Source organism: Salmo salar, chromosome ssa02, assembly GCF_905237065.1.
Source record: "Salmo salar chromosome ssa02, Ssal_v3.1, whole genome shotgun sequence".
NCBI lineage: Eukaryota > Metazoa > Chordata > Actinopteri > Salmoniformes > Salmonidae > Salmo > Salmo salar.
Window position 1 is genome coordinate 64,988,900 of NC_059443.1, and position 18,772 is coordinate 65,007,671.

The 18,772-nt window shown below is 39.5% G+C and overlaps 1 protein-coding gene across 1 annotated transcript in view; it reads right to left on the reverse strand.

The window, feature by feature from the left end:
- rbm20 (RNA binding motif protein 20) overlaps positions 1-17,975 on the reverse strand; it is a 74,757-nt gene extending 56,782 nt beyond the window's left edge. Inside the window, exon 1 of the mRNA XM_045707939.1 lies at positions 17,429-17,975. Within this exon, the coding sequence (XP_045563895.1) occupies positions 17,429-17,562 (134 nt within the window). The 5' untranslated portion in view covers positions 17,563-17,975. The remainder of the gene's footprint in view (positions 1-17,428) is intronic.
- Positions 17,976-18,772: the final 797 nt, after the last annotated feature.

Sequence of the window (18,772 nt, forward strand, 5' to 3'; positions counted from 1 at the left end):
TTGTCAAGTGTGAGATATCCAGTTTCATCATCCTCCCCATTAGCTTCTCTGACGCGGCTGTTTTTGAAAATAGAATGTGGTATTAACAGGGGGTTAGCACTAGACAATAACACACAGTCATTATAAGTAATAGCGTGTGCCAGATGAGCGCGGGGCCAGGCTATATTCTGCTCTGGGCTCTCACACTGTGAGAAACACTACCCCCACCAATGGAAGCTCTCAGGGGGTAGGTCCATCTAAAGGAGGTAGCCTAAACACGGTAAGGACATCTAAGATGATGTAACTAAATTAGAATGGGCTGCTATTAATATTCGTATGCAGAGGGGGACGGCATTTACATAAACATGATATGATATTTTGCACATTATTTTGACCAGCTTCCTGAAGTCAGCTATGGCTGTTTGTTCCAGCTATAGACCTACATGTACTCTATACAGTCCAAACTGTTGCCACAAATGTGAATTTGACCCATTTGAGCAGAGCAATCAAATAACTGTAGAAGAAAGAAGTCTGTAGGACTTTACAGTGTCTGCACCCCACATCCAGTCCTGCAGTTCACATTCGTCAATGAACAACTGGTTGAAGTATTAGCCTGCTAGCATTAGCCTGCTGCCATTGTGAAACGTGTGAGGGTTTATATTTGATTTCCTGTATTCTGTTCCAATGTAGATGAAAGCAGAGGGATGCCTTTGGGGTGAGCACAGGTGCTGCACACTCTACCAGTCCCTCAGCTGTTCACACACAAACAGACGCATGCGCACACACTCAGACAGAGACGTGCATGCATGCATGCGCGCACACACACACACACACACACACACACACACACACACACACACACACACACACACACACACACACACACACACACACACACACACACACACACACACACACACACACACACACACACAGCATGGCTCTGGACTTCATACAGGGTGGTTATCTTCTTTAAAACAGGCTATCCCGCTAGGCTAACCCCTGCTAGGCTAACCCCTGCTAGGCTAACCCCTGCTAGGAGTATCCCCACTGGGTAGACCTGGGCAGCAACATGCATACAGTACATTCTCTATATTAGAACACACAGGGGATGTCCTCAGCATTTCACACACGTGGTTGGGTGCAGACCTGGGTTCAAATACTATTTTGAAATCCTTTCAAATATTTTGTCTGTGCTTGATTGATCTTGCCTGTTGCAATCAATAGAGTAGTCACAAAAGTGTTAACCCTGCCCATCTGGCACTCCAGGAAGGCTAATGTTTGAACCCAGGTCTGGTGGTTGGTATGTATTTGAGGGAGAGAAGGCAGCGAGAGAGACGGAGAGAGAATGGGAGATGGAGAGAGAGAGACGGAGAGAGAGAGATACAGAGAGAGAGACAGAGCGAGAGCAAGTCAATAGGCATTACTTTGTTGAAGCCCTGATCTCTTTGTCACTAATAATAACCAAACCATGTGTATTTTGGTGACATGCTCAGTCGATAGAAACCCTTTCTTTTTTGATATGCCTACGCAAGCCTGACGACCTCTGATATAAACCATGGATTAATGGATTGTCCACACACACACACACACACACACACACACACACACACACACACACACACACACACACACACACACACACACACTGAGCTGATCGTATTACTTTTTCAATCATCGTTTAGATGTCTAAGTTCATAAGGTTTATAAAGTACAACAAGTGTTGATGTTAAGGGAGGATGGAAAGATTTGAGGCTGAAACACACACTCACTAACGTGTGTGACACACACACACACACACACACACACACACACACAGGCGCACTTACCCACACAAAGTACTGCACGCACACACTAACACACAGTACTTGCGGCCCACCCACACACACACACACACACACACACACACACACACACACACACACACACACACACACACACACACACACACACACACACACACACACACACACACACAAAGTACTGCATGCCCACACACACGCGCGATCACACACTCGCTGACGCACACGTACACTCTGAATTGTAAACTCTTATATAAAGAGTCCACGTGTTTTCTGAAATGTTACCCATGGTACACTGCGTCTTTTTACAGTCAAATAAAGGCTATATCTGATTTTCTATAAAGTTGACAGCCTGTCCCTCATTCACCATGACCATTCCTAGTGTGATCTACATGAACAGCTCTTTTCATTTTAGAGCCTGTTTAACACTGACTGGGACGTTTACATGTTTCCAGATTGGCCTTCTAAATTACAGTACAAGACAAAGACCTGCCAGTAAATGGGCCCATTATGGTGACATATGATCTAATACCTTAAATTAGTACTTTAAAGGAGGCTATTTAGTTATATTTCCAGCTGCAAATAGCACTAAATGTCCACTATATATCTGTAGTAGTAAAGGAATAGAATTCCCAGAGAGGAGCCTTCCACAACAAAGGCTGAAAATGTGATGATCTGTGGAAATTAATACAGTATGTCTCTCTGATTCCCATCTCTGTGTGTGAAAAGCTCTTGGCTGTGTAAGAAACAACAAGCCAAGGGACAATCTTTCATTGAGCGCTTATCTAAAGTCGGCTAAACTCTTGCCTGTCAACCTTGACTTATCAAACAGACGTTTAAACCCCTTCAAAATCCTCTTGTTCTGAACAAAGTTCCAGATGCTTAGTACTGTTAAGTCTACACACTCCACACCTCTACTCTGATTTTGTTTTACCATGGGGTTATTATTCAGCCCTCCTGTTCATAAGATGCTTTCGATAAAATGCTCTGGATTTCCTAGCCTGGTCGCAGATCATTTTGTGGTGTCTTGTCAACTCCTCTGATCATTGGCAACAGCACAAACCGTTTTGGGACCAGGCCACGAATTCTCTTGAAGCCGTAAGGAAAAAAACTCTTCCATATCCAACAAAAATCTCTCTTAATCTCTGATGTCTACGGATGTAGGAGGCAGTTTGCTACAGCAGGGAAATAATCCTGCAACAACAGGAAATGTGAATTATCATGTGGATTATAATTAATGGACATTTTTTGTAGGTTTTTCGTAAGGGGAAAATCAAGTCTGAAATTAAAAACTTTAGAAGCCTTTTCTAAAACTCAAATACACTACAGGTTTGCATTTACTGCTGTGCAGGAGAATTCTCAGCAACAGAAGGGTGATCAAATTAAGATCCGACATCTGTACCTTGTAGGGTAGCTCTGGTGTCATAGGGGTCATACACAGTATCTATAGGATAATATATTACCAATGGTGTAATTAAAGGTTATGTTTAATCTATCTGGCTGCTTTAAGGCTCTTTCAGTCATCTAGTACAGCTCGAAGGATTTTGATAGGGAAACTGAGTAAGGCATCAATAATTGGGCACAAGCACCTGTAAGAGAGATCCCTGCTAGATTGGGATCACCAGCCTTAATTCTTCTGAACACGGATATTTTGTTACTTTGCAATGTTTCTATGACATCACATACTTTGTACTTCCCCAATCAAATCATAAAGTTTTGTAACTTAAGTTACAATGATTTATCTGATGTAACAAAGATTCCTGAGAAGCATAGATTTTGTACAGACGCAGGCACAGACGCAGGCACACTTGCTAGATTTGTGAGAGGGTTTCATTTGAACAAAAGAGAGAAGCTAACTATCAACCAAAATATCTGAGTAACTTTTCAAAATCAGCTTCTTATTTCTCGAAAGATAACTTTGTGAAACAACACAGTAGATAGTCAGACAAGCGTCAAAGACCTCAGGAACCTCAGCCTCGCAGCCCGGCACCTTCTACTAATTCCACTGGGTTACACTATGCAAACATTAGAAAGGTTGACCTGGGTAAGCCTACCTTTCTAATATCAACATATTTTCGCTTGACATTACTTTTCTAAAACCTGTTGAAGCAACATCAATCTGTAAATATGACCATGTGGTATTAGAGTCAGGAGTTAGGAGCACTGACACAGCATGGGCAAAATGCTTCAGAAACCCCAACAACTGTCTAACACCTAACCTTCTAGCTTTCCAATATCTGTTTATTTCCCCTTGATAAAAGTTTCCTAATGCCCGGTGCCCACAACACTGTTCAAACACAACCTGCTCTAAACACATCTTTGTGAAACCACATGGTAGTGAGTCAGGTCAAGAGCACTAACTGAAGCATTATGGTCAAGGAGCTCCATGCTGCTTTCTTAGTGCCACGGACCTGTCAGCCATTTAACATAAAGATTAGCCCAGTTGCTGCCATGTGTCAACACAGCAATGAACACATGCTCAGGGTCCAGGGTTAGATGGGGGGTGGAGAGGAAGAAGGAGGAAGGTGAGGGAAGAGGAGGAAGAGGAGGAGGAGGAGGAAGAGGGGGAGGGGGAAGAGGAGGAGGTGTTGCTCCAAATACACAACTTCTGTAGCAAGGGAGGAATTAAATGATCCCTGTCCAGATCAGTTTGTGCTATCCTGCCAGCTGACCACAGGAATGGGCAAGACTGGACAAACTGATCTGGGACCATGATAGAATAAAATCACCTATCTACAAATAGGCCTTAGTCGGTGGTCTGTGTGTGTTGCAGCTGTGGCCTACTGTGGCCTACTGTGGTTGGGCAGAGCAAATAAGATCTGTCCCCTGGCACCAAGGCAGTTAGCGTGTCATGCTAATGTTGCTAACGTCCTTCTAATGGTATTTTCTAAATCCATTTTATAAGAAGCAACAGCCACATGGAGTATTGTTTTTATGTCGCTCTCCTTACTGCCATGGCCCGGCTTGACTCGGTAAACTGTTTACTTTCACAGAGGCACGAGGATTAGGACAAGCACCTGTCGTCCGGGTTTAGCCGGGGTAGGCCGTCATTGTAAATAAGAATTTGTTCTTAACTGACTTGCCTAGTTAAATAAAGGTTAAATAAATACAAATAAAAATAAACCTGCCTTTCCCTGAATAAACAAATACAAAGTGGGGTAATGGTATTTCAACTTGATGTCCCCCTAAAGCAAACTGAGTGATTTCAAAGCAGTCCCTCTACTGTTAGTCTACTATCCCAGAGCTGTTAATATAGCCACTAATCAATCATCTAGCCACTAATTAATGTCAAGGCTGACATTATTATTGCCTGGCAGGGGGTACTATGCCGTGTTGGACCTGGGAAAACACATTAGAGAGCTTTGGTTAATGTCCCCCTATCTGTCTGGTCAGTGTGACAGAACTACTGACACCTTCTTTCTCATCAACTGCAGCACTTTACTTCACTTTATAGCACTTTACTGCAGCAATTAACATTTATGGTCCTTACGGTGTTTATGATTATTGTATTATTTTGTTCAAATACTTGTGTAGTAACAATATAATTACTATGGTAACAATGTTGTAATAACTTTCTGTTGCTTTGTAATAGCATACTAATGTACTTGAGCGCTTTTTGCAAAAGAACATGAATGTCATACCTTCAGCCATTTGTCTTTCTGAGATCTACAGCGGAATCACCAGCATCAATGGTGAGCTATTGTTCTCTACACCATCATGGCATGGGACAAATAGCAAAGCTTAGAGAACAAAATAACAAAAGCATTCAGAACATGTTCTCCGTGTTTTCCACAGGTATTTACCCGTCATCAGCCGCACCCCAGTACCATATCCTGCAAGCTACATCCTTAGAAAAAAAGGTTCCAAAAGGGTTCTTCGGCTGTCCCCATAAGAGAACCATTTTTGGTTCTTGGTACAACCCTTTTTAGTTCCAGGTATAACCCTTTTGGGTTCCATGTAGAGCCCTCTGTGGAAAGCGTTCTACATGGAACACAAAAGTGTTCTACTTGGAACCAAAGGGGTTTTACCCAGAACCAAAAACGGTTCTTCAAAAGGTTCTCCTATGAGGACAGTCGAAGAACCCTTTAAGGTTCTAGATAGCACCTTTACTTCTAAGAGTGCATTAACAGCACTATGAACCTTTAAAATGGTGTAAAATAGTCATATGTTTGAAAAATTGAAGTTTTTGCATTTTTGAGGCATTTGTAATTCGCGCCACGCTATACCATTGGATGTTGGTGAGGCGTTCCGCTAGCGGAACGTCTAGATGTAAGAGGTTAACAGAAATATACAAATATTTACAGTCATTCTTTGGGGACAGCTATCACCTCGCTAGGCTAGACCATATGTCCTACTACAGTACGGACAGCTATCCCCTAGCTAGTTTAAACCATTAGTCATACTACAGTACGGACAGCTATCCCCTCGCTAGTCTAAACCATTAGTCATACTACAGTATGGACAGCTATCCCCTAGCTAGTTTAAACCATTAGTCATACTACAGTACGGACAGCTATCCCCTCGCTAGGCTAGACCATATGTCCTACTACAGTACGGACAGCTATCCCCAAGCTAGTCTAAACCATTAGTCATACTACAGTACGGACAGCTATCCCATCGCTAGTCTAGACCATATGTCCTACTACAGTACGGACAGCTATCCCCTAGCTAGTCTAAACCATTAGTCATACTACAGTACGGACAGCTATCCCCTCGCTAGTCTAAACCATTAGTCATACTACAGTATGGACAGCTATCCCCTAGCTAGTCTAAACCATTAGTCATACTACAGTACGGACAGCTATCCCCTCGCTAGTCTAAACCATTAGTCATACTACAGTATGGACAGCTATCCCCTAGCTAGTCTAAACCATTAGTCATACTACAGTACGGACAGCTATCCCCTCGCTAGTCTAAACCATTAGTCATACTACAGTACGGACAGCTATCCCCTAGCTAGTCTAAACCATTAGTCATACTACAGTACGGACAGCTATCCCCTCGCTAGTCTAAACCATTAGTCATACTACAGTACGGACAGCTATCCCCTAGCTAGTCTAAACCATTAGTCATACTACAGTACGGACAGCTATCCCCTCGCTAGTCTAAACCATTAGTCATACTACAGTATGGACAGCTATCCCCTAGCTAGTCTAAACCATTAGTCATGCTACAGTACGGACAGCTATCCCCTCGCTAGTCTAAACCATTAGTCATACTACAGTATGGACAGCTATCCCCTAGCTAGTTTAAACCATTAGTCATACTACAGTACGGACAGCTATCCCCTCGCTAGTCTAAACCATTAGTCATACTACAGTATGGACAGCTATCCCCAAGCTAGTCTAAACCATTAGTCATACTACAGTATGGACAGCTATCCCATCGCTAGGCTAGACCATATGTCCTACTACAGTACGGACAGCTATCCCCTAGCTAGTCTAAACCATTAGTCATACTACAGTACGGACAGCTATCCCCTAGCTAGTCTAAACCATTAGTCATACTACAGTATGGACAGCTATCCCCTAGCTAGTCTAAACCATTAGTCATACTACAGTACGGACAGCTATCCCCTAGCTAGTCTAAACCATTAGTCATACTACAGTATGGACAGCTATCCCCTAGCTAGTCTAAACCATTAGTCATACTACAGTACGGACAGCTATCTCCTAGCTAGTCTAAACCATCAGTCATACTACAGTACGGACAGCTATCCCCTCGCTAGTCTAAACCATTAGTCATACTACAGTATGGACAGCTATCCCCTAGCTAGTCTAAACCATTAGTCATACTACAGTACGGACAGCTATCCCCTCGCTAGTCTAAACCATTAGTCATACTACAGTACGGACAGCTATCCCCTAGCTAGTCTAAACCATTAGTCATACTACAGTACAGACAGCTATCCCCTCGCTAGTCTAAACCATTAGTCATGCTACAGTACGGACAGCTATCCCCTCGCTAGTCTAAACCATTAGTCATACTACAGTATGGACAGCTATCCCCAAGCTAGTCTAAACCATTAGTCATACTACAGTATGGACAGCTATCCCATCGCTAGGCTAGACCATATGTCCTACTACAGTACGGACAGCTATCCCCTAGCTAGTCTAAACCATTAGTCATACTACAGTACGGACAGCTATCCCCTAGCTAGTCTAAACCATTAGTCATACTACAGTATGGACAGCTATCCCCTAGCTAGTCTAAACCATTAGTCATACTACAGTACGGACAGCTATCTCCTAGCTAGTCTAAACCATCAGTCATACTACAGTACGGACAGCTATCCCCTCGCTAGTCTAAACCATTAGTCATACTACAGTATGGACAGCTATCCCCTAGCTAGTCTAAACCATTAGTCATACTACAGTACGGACAGCTATCCCCTCGCTAGTCTAAACCATTAGTCATACTACAGTACGGACAGCTATCCCCTAGCTAGTCTAAACCATTAGTCATGCTACAGTACAGACAGCTATCCCCTCGCTAGTCTAAACCATTAGTCATGCTACAGTACGGACAGCTATCCCCTAGCTAGTCTAAACCATTAGTCATACTACAGTACGGCCATACTGTGTCTGTAATAGGAGTCTCACCACATCATTCAAGTGTGAAGCAACAACTACTACATCACAACAAGAGAATAGCAAAACAACAACAACAACATCCATAACAACAACAACAACAGCTAGAGAAGAATAGGAATATTACAACAACATACATAACAACAACAACAACAACTAGAGAAGAATAGGAATATTACAACAACATCCATAACAACAACAACAACAGCTAGAGAAGAATAGGAATATTACAACAACATCCATAACAACAACAACAACAGCTAGAGAAGAATAGGAATATTACAACAACATCCATAACAACAACAACAGCTAGAGAAGAATAGGAATATTACAACAACATCCATAACAACAACAACAACTAGAGAAGAATAGCAAAACAACAACAACATCCATAACAACAACAACAGCTAGAGAAGAATAGGAATATTACAACAACATCCATAACAACAACAACAGCTAGAGAAGAATAGGAATATTACAACAACATACATAACAACAACAACAGCTAGAGAAGAATAGGAATATTACAACAACATACATAACAACAACAACAACAGCTAGAGAAGAATAGGAATATTACAACAACATACATAACAACAACAACAGCTAGAGAAGAATAGGAATATTACAACAACATACACAACAACAACAACAGCTAGAGAAGAATAGGAATATTACAACAACATACATAACAACAACAACAGCTAGAGAAGAATAGGAATATTACAACAACATCCATAACAACAACAACAACAGCTAGAGAAGAATAGGAATATTACAACAACATACATAACAACAACAACAGCTAGAGAAGAATAGGAATATTACAACAACATACATAACAACAACAACAACAGCTAGAGAAGAATAGAAATAATACAACAACATCCACAACAACAACAACAACAACTAGAGAAGAATAGGAATATTACAACAACATACATAACAACAACAACAACAACTAGAGAAGAATAGGAATATTACAACAACATCCACAACAACAACAACAACAGCTAGAGAAGAATAGGAATATTACAACAACATCCATAACAACAACAACAACTAGAGAAGAATAGGAATATTACAACAACATCCATAACAACAACAACAACAGCTAGAGAAGAATAGGAATATTACAACAACATACATAACAACAACAACAACTAGAGAAGAATAGGAATATTACAACAACATACATAACAACAACAACAACTAGAGAAGAATAGGAATATTACAACAACATACATAACAACAACAACAACAGCTAGAGAAGAATAGGAATATTACAACAACATCCATAACAACAACAACAGCTAGAGAAGAATAGGAATATTACAACAACATCCATAACAACAACAACAGCTAGAGAAGAATAGGAATATTACAACAACATACATAACAACAACAACAACTAGAGAAGAATAGGAATATTACAACAACATACATAACAACAACAACAGCTAGAGAAGAATAGCAAAACAACAACAACATACATAACAACAACAACAGCTAGAGAAGAATAGGAATATTACAACAACATCCATAACAACAACAACAACAGCTAGAGAAGAATAGGAATATTACAACAACATCCATAACAACAACAACAGCTAGAGAAGAATAGGAATATTACAACAACATCCATAACAACAACAACAGCTAGAGAAGAATAGGAATATTACAACAACATACATAACAACAACAACAACTAGAGAAGAATAGGAATATTACAACAACATACATAACAACAACAACAGCTAGAGAAGAATAGCAAAACAACAACAACATACATAACAACAACAACAGCTAGAGAAGAATAGCAAAACAACAACAACATACATAACAACAACAACAACAGCTAGAGAAGAATAGGAATATTACAACAACATCCATAACAACAACAACAGCTAGAGAAGAATAGGAATATTACAACAACATCCACAACAACAACAACAACAACTAGAGAAGAATAGGAATATTACAACAACATCCATAACAACAACAACAACAGCTAGAGAAGAATAGGAATATTACAACAACATACATAACAACAACAACAGCTAGAGAAGAATAGGAATATTACAACAACATCCATAACAACAACAACAGCTAGAGAAGAATAGGAATATTACAACAACATACATAACAACAACAACAGCTAGAGAAGAATAGGAATATTACAACAACATCCATAACAACAACAACAACTAGAGAAGAATAGGAATATTACAACAACATCCATAACAACAACAACAGCTAGAGAAGAATAGGAATATTACAACAACATCCATAACAACAACAACAGCTAGAGAAGAATAGGAATATTACAACAACATCCATAACAACAACAACAGCTAGAGAAGAATAGGAATATTACAACAACATACATAACAACAACAACAACTAGAGAAGAATAGGAATATTACAACAACATACATAACAACAACAACAACAGCTAGAGAAGAATAGGAATATTACAACAACATACATAACAACAACAACAGCTAGAGAAGAATAGGAATATTACAACAACATACATAACAACAACAACAGCTAGAGAAGAATAGGAATATTACAACAACATCCATAACAACAACAACAACTAGAGAAGAATAGGAATATTACAACAACATCCATAACAACAACAACAACAGCTAGAGAAGAATAGGAATATTACAACAACATACATAACAACAACAACAACAGCTAGAGAAGAATAGGAATATTACAACAACATCCATAACAACAACAACAACTAGAGAAGAATAGGAATATTACAACAACATCCATAACAACAACAACAGCTAGAGAAGAATAGGAATATTACAACAACATCCATAACAACAACAACAACTAGAGAAGAATAGGAATATTACAACAACATACATAACAACAACAACAGCTAGAGAAGAATAGGAATATTACAACAACATCCATAACAACAACAACAGCTAGAGAAGAATAGGAATATTACAACAACATCCATAACAACAACAACAGCTAGAGAAGAATAGGAATATTACAACAACATCCATAACAACAACAACAACAGCTAGAGAAGAATAGGAATATTACAACAACATCCATAACAACAACAACACAGCTAGAGAAGAATAGGAATATTACAACAACATACATAACAACAACAACAACTAGAGAAGAATAGGAATATTACAACAACATACATAACAACAACAACAGCTAGAGAAGAATAGGAATATTACAACAACATCCATAACAACAACAACAGCTAGAGAAGAATAGGAATATTACAACAACATCCATAACAACAACAACAACTAGAGAAGAATAGGAATATTACAACAACATCCATAACAACAACAACAACAGCTAGAGAAGAATAGGAATATTACAACAACATACATAACAACAACAACAACAGCTAGAGAAGAATAGGAATATTACAACAACATACATAACAACAACAACAACAGCTAGAGAAGAATAGGAATATTACAACAACATCCATAACAACAACAACAGCTAGAGAAGAATAGGAATATTACAACAACATACATAACAACAACAACAACAGCTAGAGAAGAATAGGAATATTACAACAACATACATAACAACAACAACAGCTAGAGAAGAATAGGAATATTACAACAACATCCATAACAACAACAACAACAGCTAGAGAAGAATAGGAATATTACAACAACATACATAACAACAACAACAACAGCTAGAGAAGAATAGGAATATTACAACAACATCCATAACAACAACAACAACTAGAGAAGAATAGGAATATTACAACAACATACATAACAACAACAACAGCCATAGAAGAATAGGAATATTACAACAACATACATAACAACAACAACAGCTAGAGAAGAATAGGAATACTACAACAACATCCATAACAACAACAACAGCCAGAGAAGAATAGAAATAATACAACAACATCCACAACAATAAAATGTTCTACAGCCTCAGAGGAACATTCACTGAGGAGGCAGGCCTTCTGTAGGGGCTGTAGGTGAGAGAGAGGGGGGTGGGGGGGGAGAAAGAAAGCAAGCGAGAGAGGGGGGAAGTGAGAGCGAGAGAGATAGAGAGAACTAAATGGCAGAAGAAAAACAGCCCCGCACTTCAGGCTGCGGATGAGTTGTGGGCCTAGAATGGTGTCTGGGGCGCTAATCAGTGCTGCCTAAGAAGAGGGGTCAGAGGCAACTTCCCCTTCTCTGACAAACTGGTCAGGGTGATATAAAGCACACAGCTGGGGAAAGAGAGGGATGAGAGAGAGTGAGAAAGGGGAGAGAGAGAGAAAGGGGGAGAGAGAGAGAAAGGGAGGAGAGAGAGAAAGGGAGGAGAGAGAAAGTGGAGCGTGTGTAAGACAGAGAGGTATAGGTATAAATGAAGCACTGTGTAAGGCGATACATAAACTTCCCTACTGTACTATGTTATGTTTACTTGGGTGTAAAACCTTAACATATGGTTCCTGGTTCCTGGTTGCTGGTTCAGGAACAGCTAAGAGAGGAACTGCCTGATATTCCCGTAATGTATAGAACCTGCGGTAGTAGTAATGTATAGTACATAAACTACAGTACTGGGCTATGTTATGTTATGGCTACTTGTGTGAAGCCTTAACATATGTTAAGATGCCTCAGGAACTGGTATTCCCATTACGCTAAGATAGAAAACCCGTGTCCTGTAAAAGTATAACTCACACAGGCATGACAGGTGCTCTACAGCTGGACTGAGACTAGGTTACATCAAAACTTAACTGACTCAACAAAGAGTAGTGAGAGAGAGAGAGAGAGAGAGAGAGAGAGAGAGAGAGAGAGAGAGAGAGAGAGAGAGAGAGAGAGCACATAATGGTCTACTGCTTACATTTATACAAGCAAGTAACGTATATATTGATGTGTAAAAGTAATTCTATCAGTGTCTTTGCCTAGACAAATTTCTCCAGAAAAATACAAGAAATGCATGGAGTATTGTTTTTGACAAAGACCACGACTGAAGACTTCTCCTTTTAAAAAACACTTTTGATCTATAATCCGAATAATCAGTTATCTCCACATCTGTCCACAGTTGAAGCAGATTCTATACATGAACCAATGATTTATTTACAATTCACTGGTCAAGGTCATTTTTCATTGAATTAGCTACTACTGTGGTTACTATGTAGTGGCATGTAACATTTCAAGAAATGGATGCAAGTTGATAGTTCAACCAAATTTCAAATGTACATATTTGTTTTCTTATCTTTAAAGCAGTTTATGTCTAGATTTGTAATAGCCTGATCTTTCCCTCTAAGTGTACTGTGACCCAAAACGAATGTGTATTATTAGTTAGGACTGGTGAGTAGGCTATAAATCATGTGTAGAGAGGTTAATCATTCTATGTTCTTCTAATTGATGGACGGCTATAAACCATGTTGTGTGTCAGGTGAGGGGTCTGCGTATATAGAAATTGTTGCTGTTTTAAAATAGAATGAGTGGGCAGGCAAGCCATATAAGGACTGCTCTAACATTTCACTTTCTAGCTCAGCAACACACAAACATGGCCGCTTGATCCTACGCCTCTCTGCACACGCACGCGTGCATACACGTGCGCAAATACACGCACAAACATACACGGGTGCACACACACACACACACTTAACTCTTTTCCGTTCCATCCCCAGTCAAATCCTTACTCTTATCCTTATCGTTAATCAGATGTCGTGTAAAACATTGGTGTGAATTACACATATTTACTCTACTATTTACTGTCTCAAACTCAAAGACATAAGGCCTAGTTCATAGACTCATATTATATTCTGTGACGACGATCAAAACGTAAAGAAAAATCGCCTACCTGTGCCGTTTCACTGGGCGATAATTATAAATGTAACTGTAAAAATATAGATTTTGGTTGCAGTAACGGAAATAAATGTACATTTGTAGGTAAAATGACATTTTAAAAGTGATTTAGAAACAGACATCAAGAACCTGTGCCGTGCTGCATTCACTTGTCTTGATCAAGCAGATCGCTTCTCTCACGACGTTTATACATTTACGTCTTACATATTTTAAGCCGCGAGACATGTAATATGACATATTACTTATGATCTCTCCCCTTTTCTAGTTACTCCATCATGATAAGTCCCCATAACTATGATCTCTCCCCTTTTCTAGTTACTCCATCATGATAAGTCCCCATAACTATGATCTCTCCCCTTTTCTAGTTACTCCATCATGATAAGTCCCCATAACTATGATCTCTCCCCTTTTCTAGTTACTCCATCATGATAAGTCCCCATAACTATGATCTCTCCCCTTTTCTAGTTACTCCATCATGATAAGTCCCCAGAACTATGATCTCTCCCCTTTTCTAGTTACTCCATCATGATAAGTCCCCATAACTATGATCTCTCCCCTTTTCTAGTTACTCCATCATGATAAGTCCCCATATTACTTATGATCTCTCCCCTTTTCTAGTTACTCCATCATGATAAGTCCCCATAACTATGATCTCTCCCCTTTTCTAGTTACTCCATCATGATAAGTCCCCATAACTATGATCTCTCCCCTTTTCTAGTTACTCCATCATGATAAGTCCCCATGAACTCCCTTTACAAATAAGGTACACCTTTAAGCTGTGCAATTTTCCTCCCTCAAACAGCCTACTTTACCACGGCTCACTGGTTCACATGGTAAAATGTGGGGTTTTCTATGATCAAATCGTACATATTAGTGCACTAAAATACTGCTTGTACCCTTTTGCATGTTCACTAGGTGTACAAAGACATGGTCAGTACAGCGGCTTAATGCCAGTAAACAGTTGGGCCAACTTTATCATTACAAGTAGTAGCAAAAACAAAGGCTTACTTTGTTATTGTAAAAGTTAACGCTGATAATCAATGTTATATAAGAGTCAACATTGAGAAGTTAACATTGATAATCTATTATAAACCAGACTAAATCCAGTATAAACTACCCTTGCATAAGTATTCACACCTATGTTGAATAGAATTTTAATACAGTCAATAATTACAGCTTTCTTAATATACATTGACACAATTATATTTAATCAGTGGAAAATATGTCAATGATTAGCAAATAAGATAATACCTGTTTTTTTGTTCAACATGTAAGTCGAGGTCAAGGTTGCATAATTCAAGATAGATAATCAGTTATATTACACTGACGCTGCTAAACTTTACACACCTGAAAATAATCATGGTTGCGGAAATTCCGTGTGTCGTTACCGTAGATACTGTATCAAATGTACTTTTTGAAGAAGACACCAAAGGCTATTACATTGCACACGTACGATTATTTATTACATATTATTTTTTAACATAAGATTACGAAGTTAAATGTTGAATCTGATATCAAATAACGATTTATTGTTGCTATGACATTTGTTCCACTGACAATGTAAGCCTAAAATGGGACATTATAATAAAATGAAGGGGATATCTAACTACACTGTAGGGGGATTAGAGGAAATTGTCCGTTAACTTTTCATAGAATGAGTTGGTCTTCAATAAACTCAATTCATCTCTTCATTATCGATAATACATATTGTTGTATTTTAAACTAGTGAAATAAATTAAATATCTATTTACTACAACTTGTGTAATGTGTTTGAATGGCAAGTTAATTTGGCCTAGGGGAAGCTAAAGTCTATGACAAAAGTGGTAAACATTGTATTTGTGATTTCTCTTAAAAACAAATATACTGATTTATTCTACACTATATTGAGAATGGTATGTTCCATGTCGTTATAGTTATATAAATAACAATAAAGTTGTTATCACAAGGTCTCAATCCAACTTCTCATATAACGCTTGTTACAAGTTGTTAATAAAAGGTCTCGTATTTAGCTCACGTTCATTTAGAAAGTCAGGGTTTTTACTGGCGTCTGTAGAATCTCTTGGGCTGTTTATTGCTTATTTATTTAACAAAAACAATGATGTATTCATTATTTAAGAGGGAGATCTAATACTTTAATTTACTTCTAAAGTTCCTCAACTCATATAAGCCCGGGTTTTAGTCTACCCCAATGGATTTTTGTGCTAATATTCTCGAAAGAAGAAATACAAAAAAACTAACAAATAAAAGTATAATAACATCAAAACAAAGGGAATGTTTTAGGAAACACAAATATAAGGAGAAACGACTAATACATTCTTCAACATACTAAAGTTCTATATAATTATGACTAGCAAATTTACTTTAATTTCAAAAAAATTAAAATTTCAATCTAATATTTTCAGTTTTGCCTTTAGTATGTCCTGCCTACTTTACTTAGAGCATAGTACTGCTTGTGTTTCAATATGAGACCTTACTGTCTGTTATAAACATATACAGTGTGTGTGTGTGTGTTTGAGACTGAGTCAGACAGCTCTTCTATAAAAGATCTTTGTTGTAATATTCTCTGTTTTCTCTTTTTCTCTTTTTCCATGGTAGGACTTTCTGTAAAACTCTGTTTGAGACCGTGCTACTTCCGCTCCATGGTAGAATGAACACTAGTGAGCCACAGTTAAATAAATGATTGTACAGAAACACTGTAGGCCATTGAGCCCACCCCTTCCACCTCATCCATCTTGCTCACAGGGATGACATTGAGGAGTTTTGGGAAGTGTTTTTTTCCTCTTTCCACAGCTTTTCCGAAGCGTATATACACTAGAACTCATCTGCCACCATCCGACTACAGTATTCCTTGGAACTATTGTTCAGAAGTTTGAATTCCATCATCCATAGCTAGTTAGAGAAATATATATTCATGAATACCAGCCTGCCAAATCTCCCTTCAGCAAATGAATTATCCATCCCTATTCCTCGGAAGTTGGAATTGCCTCAATGCCGCTAAGGAGACATTTATTAATTTATATATTGATCCTAAATCCCCCTTGGAACTAATTCATTTTCATACATGCCTTTGGGATAACAGCCATGGCATGTTTTTAATATGACATACATACATACATATATATATATATATATATATATATATATATATTGTCTTCCCATAGCCTGTCTATGGCACATAGCATACCGGTATATGTGCATATATTTGCAGCAATATTTCCCTTACCTCTGGAAGTGTTCGTTGGACGTCTTGGCTCCCATATATCCTCCTTGGTTTTTCCCCGACATTTCACCCGTTTGGCCGTTCTTGACACCTTCGATGTGAGCCTCAAAGAGAGCCTTATCCCAGGCCTGTTGCATGGCCAAACAAAATCACTAACTAGTCCTTTATCTTCACTAACCAACCACACACACCCCTCAGAAAAGTTGTTACTGACTGTCGCCGTGGGCTATAAATAAAAAATCCTTTGGTGTAACTCTCTCTCTCCCTTGCGATTGCCGACCGATAGCCTAGGGAGGCTGTTGAATACTGTACGCGCGGTCCGGTGGACTACTTTAACTCGTCAGGAACTTTTTCTCTCTCTTCCCTCTCTCTCTCCCCGGTGCTTCTCCTGACAGACAATGACAATGGCAGCCAGCAAAGCCCCTGGCCTTAGCTCTCTCTCTCCCTCTCTCCCTCCTTTCTCTCTCTGCTTTCTCTCTTCCTCCTCTTCTCCCCAGTGACAGAAAGTAAAACCCCAGGGGAGGAGGGTGATCAAAGGGAAACGACCACAGTTGAATGAAGAGTTTGAGGAAACGACAGAGGTGGGGAGAGTTGGAGGGATAGGGTGGGATCGGGAGGGAGGGAGGGGGTAGTAAATTAAAAGGCTCTTGACCAAATTGGGAGTCCCTGCCTGCTGGCCCAGTGGTGGTAGTGTGTGCATCATATTCGGACGGTGTGTGTAATAACAGGGGAAGAGTCCTCCTTACGCCACGCTGTTGATTATCACCTCATGCTCACAAATTCACACACAGAGACAAACACACGCATGCAAGCAGGCACGCACATGTGTGTGAGTGTGTGTGTGCATGCGTGTGTGTAGGGGCTGCTCCCAGTCCCTAATTCCCTAGGACACAGTGTCAGATTATTTACATTTTGTGATGGCCTGTCTGTCTGGAGTTACACCTCTGTGCCTGAGCCAAAAGTCCTGGGACCCCTTTCAATCATAAATCACTACTGGTGAAGAAAAGTACTGAGTGGAAGACTTAGCAACTACCCTCTCTACCAGTTCACTTTACCCTTAAAGAGTCAGCTACTACCCTCTCTACCGGTTCACTTTACCCTTAAAGAGTCAGCTACTATCCTCTCTACCAGTTCACTTTACCCTTAAAGAGTCAGCTACTACCCTCTCTACCGGTTCACTTTACCCTTAAAGAGTCAGCTACTATCCTCTCTACCAGTTCACTTTACCCTTAAAGAGTCAGCTACTACCCTCTCTACCGGCAATGGCGGTTCTAGACCATTTCAACTGGGGGGGCCCAAGCTGGGGCCAGTTGTACTGTTAGAGGGGCCAGTTACATTAGACGTTAT